General features: G+C 30.1%; 1 protein-coding gene across 1 annotated transcript; it reads left to right on the top strand.

Annotated features, from left to right (window-relative positions):
- Window positions 1-4,229: 4,229 nt before the first annotated feature.
- On the top strand, window positions 4,230-5,933 carry LOC110641093 (blue copper protein). The gene is made up of 3 exons (XM_021792688.2): window positions 4,230-4,582; window positions 4,685-5,068; window positions 5,164-5,933. The coding sequence occupies exons 1-3, from the start codon at window positions 4,399-4,401 to the stop codon at window positions 5,553-5,555; spliced, it is 960 nt and encodes a 319-aa protein (XP_021648380.2). The 5' UTR covers window positions 4,230-4,398; the 3' UTR covers window positions 5,556-5,933.
- The last annotated feature ends 2,048 nt before the right edge of the window (window positions 5,934-7,981 follow it).

Here is a 7,981-nt window from a genome sequence, read left to right on the forward strand (position 1 = left end):
ATAATTTTTTAACCTCTATTAATTAAGTTAACATATTTAGTAATTTTTCAAAATAACAATTTATAATTTTTTTTTTCCAAATACCAAACAATTGCAGATTCTAAAAACTTTATTTTGATAATATACTCTTATCAAAATTTATTAATAATAAAATAATAATTATTCGAAAATTTATGTGATAATATTATTTTTAATCACCACAAATAATAAAACATTGTTAAATTACTGCATATAATGAAGGAAATAATTATGGTATTTGTAATTATAGGTAAAAATTATATTTATAAAAATATATAAAAAAATTAATAAAAAATTATTATTTCTTATTTATTGCAATTTGTTTTACAAAAATATATAAGACATTTACAAAATATAGTTACAAATAAATTTACATATTTAATGATTAATTTGTCATAACAATAATAATTAATAACACAATCACCAACTATCCGCAATAATTATTAGCTAACTAACAACTAAACCATAAATGGCATAAGAAAAGAGAATGAGCAAGGCTTTCTTGAGGTTACATACTTCTCCTTCGGCATGAAATTGGGTGGTGTGCATTTTTCGGGGTCTCGGATCAAACTGAAGAATTGAACCAAATTGACAAGAACTGTATTGAAGTAAACTTATTTTAATACTTTATTCGATTTTAGTTCTTTACTAAAATTCGAATTAAAATCAAATTCATACATATGCTTTTCTAAAATGCAGTATACACTTTCAAAACACATACACATATATATATAATAACCTGGAAAATTTTTAAAAATATATAATTTATAAATTAGACTATTATAATATTATTTGATTAAATAAATATATTTAATGAGATTATTTTTTTAAGTTTTAAAATTTAATTTTTGAACTTTTAATTGAAATTTCTTTGATGGTGAAATTCTACAATTTTATGTTTTAGATATTTCAAAGTTAATGTAACTATTATTATTATTATTTAATTTTAAATGTATTAAATTAGAATTTGAACTTAGTTGAAAAGAATTTTTGAACTTGTTTGAGAAAATCTAGAAAGTTTATGGATCAATTTATAATTTTACTTTTAAATTAAAAAACTCAAAAGGTTAAAAATATGACTGCACCCCCCTCCCCCCTCCCCCCAACTCTCTCTCTCTCTCTCTCTCTCTCTCTCTCTCTCTCTCTTTCTTTTTCTTTTTCCGACCATAACTTCCTTCTCCGGTCACCGTTTTCGGCATTCTTGGTATCAAAAGGCTCCTCTCTTTATAGGCATCGTGTAGATACTAAGTTTGTGCAGTATCATTTTCCAGTTTGTGCAAATCGAGGTATAGAAGTTTTAGCCCATTTTGACTTTTAAATTAAAATTTTCCCAAATCAAAATTTTTCTCAAAAATCTCAGTATACTAGCACGTTGTACATTTCGAGAGCTTCGAAACGATACTATTTCAAAAATTTTTTGATATTGAAAAATTCTTGAGACCCACGAGCTTACTGGTGAGATTTTGGGTCTTTAAAGTTATCTTTTGAGTTAAATAAAATTATTTTCTAACTCTTTATATTGTAGGCTTCGTGTAAAAACTTTCGTTTCGAAGAAATTCCACTAGCGCTTAAGACTGCAATTTTGGTTTGGACGCGTGGCTCCAGGACTCACCTCGAAAGTAGGTCAATATTGTAGTCATTCCTATCATTTTTAGATGTCCCAGACGCGTTTTAAGTGTTAGAAATAGTGTAGGTAACTCCGAATGTAAATTCACTCCTTTTGTCTTAAGTTGATCTATAGTTCGATAATTAATAAAATATTCATGGGTGTATGATGTGCAGTAATTTTAATTATAATATTAAGATAATATTATTAAGGACCCCCAAGAATATTTATAGAATTTTCAGAGTCGGTTTGGATAATTTTGAATAATAATAGAATTTAAGCATCTGAATTGAAATGGAACAATGACACTAGTTTAGGTTGTTCTAAGAGGCTCCGAATAGGTATTGTGTTATGCTATGTTGTGGGCCTAAAGCCTTTGGGTTATTAAGATATAAATTGTGTTTTCTTACATAGAGGTTAGGTCCTAGGTATAAGAGAAACTCTGTTGAATTTTCGGCACAAACCTAAGAAGTCTTTTATTTCTTTAATTAATTATTGTTAGTTTATTCTTGATAGTTCTTTGGTATATTTGCTTCAGTGATCCAAATCAATCATTTTCTTTTTCTGAGCAAAACCAATAAGCATTGGGTTACACTGTGAGTTGGATATTGATTATATTTTGTAATTTTAATAATATTTATATATTTTTGGCATGCTCATATATTTTATAAATATATTTACATGCTTAATTAAATAAATTAGGAGCACTCTTATTGTTGCATATTTATTTATTGATAATTATGTGTGTTTGTCATCCTGGGGATAATTTGGAGTTGTATGTGTTATATATATATATATATATATATATATATATATATATATATATATATATATATATATATATATATATATATATATATATATATATATATGGATTGGACGGGTAGTAACGGCTTGAACTAGTCTCATTAAAATACGGTCCTTATGGATATAGAAAGTCGAGATGAAGCACAGCTTTAAGTTGATCTCGCTGGCCTCCGCACTTGAATTTAAGCGAAAGTCTGGCTTGAGTTGAATTCGCTGGCAGGTCTTGGATTAAGAGAGCTGAATAGGGGGATCAACTCTTATAATTATGTATGAAAATACTTTACTGGATACGTGTATAGTTCTAAATTATCTTCTTATGCAAATATTGGATGATTTACTTATTGTACATGTTCGTTGTGATTTCATACTTAGGGATGTATTAGTTGTAGATAGTTATAGAAATTATATTTATGATCAATATCTAAACTTTCTGAGTTGAATACTCAGCCCTTATTTTTCCCTAGATGACAGGTGGATGTTATTTTGGAGTTAATCGGCTTTCTTTCTTGCAAGAAACTTGAAATGATTAATGTATTAATTATTAATTTTATTATTCAAATCTAGAACTCCACAGTGACTATAATGATATTCTTGTAATATAAAACTAATGTATTTGACTTAAGGTGCTTATATGATGTTGGATTTAGAGTGAGCTGAGCTCCCCATTTTGATATTGGATGTTGATTTAGTTTGTAAGCGTGAGCTGAGCTCTCTAATTGTGATTTTGTTTGTGATACAGATCGGTGAGTTTTCTCTCCATTGGATTGTTCATTTTATGGTCAGAATTTATCCGTTTATTTTTTTTTTTAGGCATTCATTTTTGGGCTTTGTTGTTAGGTTATAGACTACTTAGACTTGCTACGGTTTTCGAAAGTCTTATGTCGACTCAAGTCTTAGTGCCGATCAAGCCCAGAAATATATTTTAAGAATCAAAAATAGAATTAAAATTATATCAAAAAATTGAGAACCATACTGAAACTAAATAATGAAAACCAAACTAAAATCATATCAAAATTTCCATTTGATTTTAGTTCTAAGCATGTCCTAAACCAAAAATGAGACTGCACAATGAAAGGCAAGAAAATTCATTCTCCAAATAATATATTTTTATTTGTATTAGAAAATAAAATAAATTTTAATTTAAATATTACAATTTTATTTAAGGTTCCAATTCACTTATCAGATTTTAATTGGACTAAAGCCTAATATGAGACAAAAAGAAAATATTATAAATAAATAAATAAATATGATAAGATTCAATACGAAAATTAACATAAAATAAAATTATAATTTATTGTCCGATTTTATTGTTTCTAGAGGGAAAACTAATTGAATAAAAAGAAGGTTCTAAAGACTAAACTGTTGCCTTTCAACTGTCATTTGTAAGTATAATTATAACTCAGTAGAACTGGTCATGATTAATATTAATATATTAGAATTATGAACTAAACTAATTAGAAAATTAGGCTTCCATTGTTGACTAAATAATAACAATAATAAAAAGCAATAAAATCAATCATTTTCGAAGTGCAGAAATTGTCAAAACGCAGGAATACAACACCATTGACAAATGTGCACTTGTGCTTTGATTTTAGTCCCTGTAAATGACAATAAAATTACACAAGAAATTAAGTAACCAATGAAACAAAAAAATATTCTTCATTTCTATCATTATCACCCACATTTGTTTATGGTTAATTTAGCCTCCCCAACAAACCAATTTGATTTCATGGCTTCTAGATATCTCATTCATTCCTCTACCCAATCAATTCAAGACAAGCATGTACAGAATCATTCCAAGAAATGACAAGTCCATGGCAAAGGGACAAATAATCTAAGTTTAGCAAGAATTACTATTTCATCCGACTTTCTCAGCCTTTATAAAATGGTCACAAGTTAAACTCACAATTCAGCTCTCAAGTCTCAAAATCCATGAAGTTGAAGACAGAAGGCAGTTTTGATCGAACATGGACAGAATAGTAATCATCTGTTTAGCCATTTTAGCCATTGCAGTTGCCTCACTTGTACACACTACTGCAGCAGAGACGATTGTTGTTGGGGATGGCTTGGGCTGGCTAGTGCCTCCAGGTGGTGACCTCGCTTATGGTACTTGGGCAGCCATTAATAAGTTCACTGTTGGTGATGTTCTCTGTATGTATACTAAAAACTCTGCATACCCTTTTGAAAGAATTCTGCAGAAAAAAACAGTTTATTTTTCTTCTTGTGTCTAATTCTTTTTCACTGTCTTTTTAGTGTTCAACTTCACAAGTGGAGAACAAGATGTAGCCAGGGTCACAAAGGAAGCATATCTAACCTGCAATTCAACAAATCCTATTTTCCTGAAAACAACTGGTCCTGCAAATTTCACCCTAGATGCCACTGGTGAATACTTCTTTATCTGTACAATGTACGCACACTGCCGATTAGGCCAAAGGTTAGCCATCTATGTAACCGCTTCTGGACCCAATCCTGCTCCTCATCCTTATCTTCCACCAGCAGCACCCGCGCCAGTCTCTCCTAGAGCACCGGTGACCTACACCGTCGGCGATGGCTTGGGTTGGCTTGTCCCTCCTGGTGGTGAATTCGCTTACATGACTTGGGCCTATAACAAAACTTTCATGGTTGAAGACATACTAGGTAATTTAAGTCGTCAGTGATATTGATAAGAATGAGAAGTATTTTCTGGTTTGCCCATTTCGTTGATATATTTCAATTTCAATGAATTGTTGCAGTTTTCAACTTCGTGGAAGGACTACAAGATGTTGCCCTGGTGACCAAGGAAGCCTATGAGACCTGCAACACTAGTAGCACCATCCAAGTTTGGTCTACAAGTCCTGGAAAGATCTTAATCAATTCTACTGGTGATTATTTCTTCACTTCCACCTATCCACGCCACTGCATCTTGGGTCAGCAGTTAGCCATTAGGGTGGTCTCCAGCAGCGGTACTACTGATCATGGTACTGCACCTTCTTCTAGCATCGCTGGTCCTCCATCAAGCAGCAGCACAGGCAGTCCTGTTACAGAAGGCCCTGCCACATCTCCTCCTCCAGCTAGCTCATTTTCATCTCGGGTTATTGCTGGATTCTTCATTACCCTAGTCTCCATTGCCATGGCTGTTTTTTAGAGATAGTTATATGCGCAAACTGGCTAGCTATATATGGCATTCATTTCGCTCCCTATGTGATTGATATGTTTTTGTGTTAGACCATTTTCATTGGTACGTGATTGTCACTCTATGGGAAATTCTTATCTATATTCAGTTTATCCAAGACACAAATATATGAGATCTATTGAGTCCTATTATATATTTTGTGTCTTAAATTCATGTTAAAAGGAGTTTAGACAAGAAAAATTCTTCTATGTATTCCATTTTATGAGGTTTTTTTTTTATTATTGATGATTATTTCTTTGAAATATATATTATTGGTTGGAGGTTTATTCACCTTATTCATGTAAATAAATATTTTTGTTAATAAAGACATTCTTTACTTTTTAATGTTTATGTTAATATTTTATGAATTTAAAGTTAAGAATAAAGTCCATGAAGTTAATATACTTTAGAAAAAAATTATAATATTGTTATAATGGTGAGATTTGTATGACCTTTTCTAAATTTTCTATATTTCCTAAATGTAGGTATTTATTGTTACAAGTTTATTAAACTCACCTGCACAAAGATTATATATGAAAAATTAGCTAAATATATTTATGGAAAGACTCATATGATGATTGTTTAAGTGATTCTTCAACTTAAGACACTAAATTATCGCTTAAGTGATTCTTCAATCTAAGATGCCAAGTTATCTTATATAAAAATTAAGATATTTTGATAATGGTTACATATTATTTATTGAGGGATGACAAATGGGGGCAATCTATTGAATATAGTATGAATTATATAGAAATATTTAGTTATCAAGTGAGGATTCATTACCCTAAGTAATTAAGGATGATTTTCTAATTATTATGGATGACAATTGTTCTCAACCTGCTCGGTCATGCTCCAAGCCCAATCAATTTTTTCCGACCCCACCTGACTCAATGTTGTGCAAGGCAGGGATAATAATATATTATTATTTTTATTAAAAAGTAATTTATTTTTATATATTTATTTATTTAAATATTATGATTTTAATAAAAAATATAGGTATATTATTAAAATTATGTTTAAAAACTTATATTTCTTCCTCATATTTTATTTTTTTAATAAATAAATTTATATTATATAATAATAAATTAAAATTAAAAAAAAAAAAAGTCCTTGCAGGAACAGGCTCCCTAGCAGGAAGTTCCTGCCCTAACCTCAAACTCTTGTAAGGTAAGGATGGGGGAGCGATCCACACACGTCTTTTCCTATAGCCATTCCTACTAATTATTATTGATTAATGTAAATTGCTAAATTTTTGTACAAGTTAGAATGAGATTTGTAAATGCAGTGTAAAATCTTAATCAATTAATCAATCACACTGAAAGAATAAATATTATTTATACATGATACACACATTACATGTATTAGTGTCTAAATCAGAATATCGAGATGAAGGGATTGAATTCACCGATAAACTAATTGTTAAAAGATTCGTCAAATAACTTTTAAAATTTTCTAATATTTGAGTGGTCATGATACATTGCTAGATATCAATCTTGATAAATAAATATAATTGATCAGTTGGGAATTGATAATAAATTAAAGTATTAATTTATTTAATTTTTAAGAAAGATCATAATTATATTTATTTTCAACATATTAACAAATTAATTGATCACATATAAAGACTACAAGTGAAAAATTAAAATAAAATTATTAAGTTGAACTTCATTGTAATAAAACAACTTTAGTGAATTGAGAAGTAAGCGTCAAAAAATTATTACTGAAGCGATGCCATTTTCATTTTTCTTTAGGTAGCACTGTCTAACGTTGCCAAATTAATATTTTTTACACGCAAAATCATAAATTCTGACTTCAAAAAAAAAAATCTCTCAAACTCTTAATAAAAATCTAAATCACAGGGTATATTTTTCCTAAAGAAGAATCACCCCCAAACAATAATTTCCCAAAATATGAAAAACAACAATATCATATTCACTAAAATTCTCTAGCAATGAAACTAATAGCATAGAACAATGTCTTAGAATAATGAAAGTCAAAGAAGGGAAGGGCTTACCGTTCCTAAGAGCATACAAAGGTTGGGAAATTACCTTAACCAAGAACCAGGCGGCGAGTTTCTTTAATGGTGGAAATCTGATGGTGACGATGAAGGTTGTTTATAAATTAAGGCAAGTTAGATCTGGTGATTCTAAAAGCGATTAGGATTCGGATCAGAGATTGACCGGCCGTTGGCTATAAGGAAACCAGGCAGAAAGAAAAAGAAAAACCGGGGAGTGAATTAATATTTTCAGGGAAGGATAGAGGTTTGGACATTCCATCTGTTGTTCTCTCCCTGTGTTTCGCCAAAAAAAAAAAAGCGCTCCCTTGTCATAGGACGACAGGTCGTGTGATGGTGGGTGACGAGAAATTATTCAATTCAAGCGCGTTTCATATTTCGGCAG

The sequence above is a fragment of the Hevea brasiliensis genome, chromosome 17 (genome assembly GCF_030052815.1).
Source record: "Hevea brasiliensis isolate MT/VB/25A 57/8 chromosome 17, ASM3005281v1, whole genome shotgun sequence".
Lineage (NCBI taxonomy): Eukaryota > Viridiplantae > Streptophyta > Magnoliopsida > Malpighiales > Euphorbiaceae > Hevea > Hevea brasiliensis.

Excerpts from the sequence above, each read along its gene's own strand:
- LOC110641093 (XM_021792688.2), top strand. The coding sequence starts at position 4,399 with ATGGACAGAATAGTAATCATCTGTTTAGCCATTTTAGCCATTGCAGTT. Across the intron at positions 4,583-4,684 it reads CACTGTTGGTGATGTTCTCT|TGTTCAACTTCACAAGTGGA; the intron begins GTATGTATACTA and ends CTGTCTTTTTAG. Across the intron at positions 5,069-5,163 it reads CATGGTTGAAGACATACTAG|TTTTCAACTTCGTGGAAGGA; the intron begins GTAATTTAAGTC and ends GAATTGTTGCAG.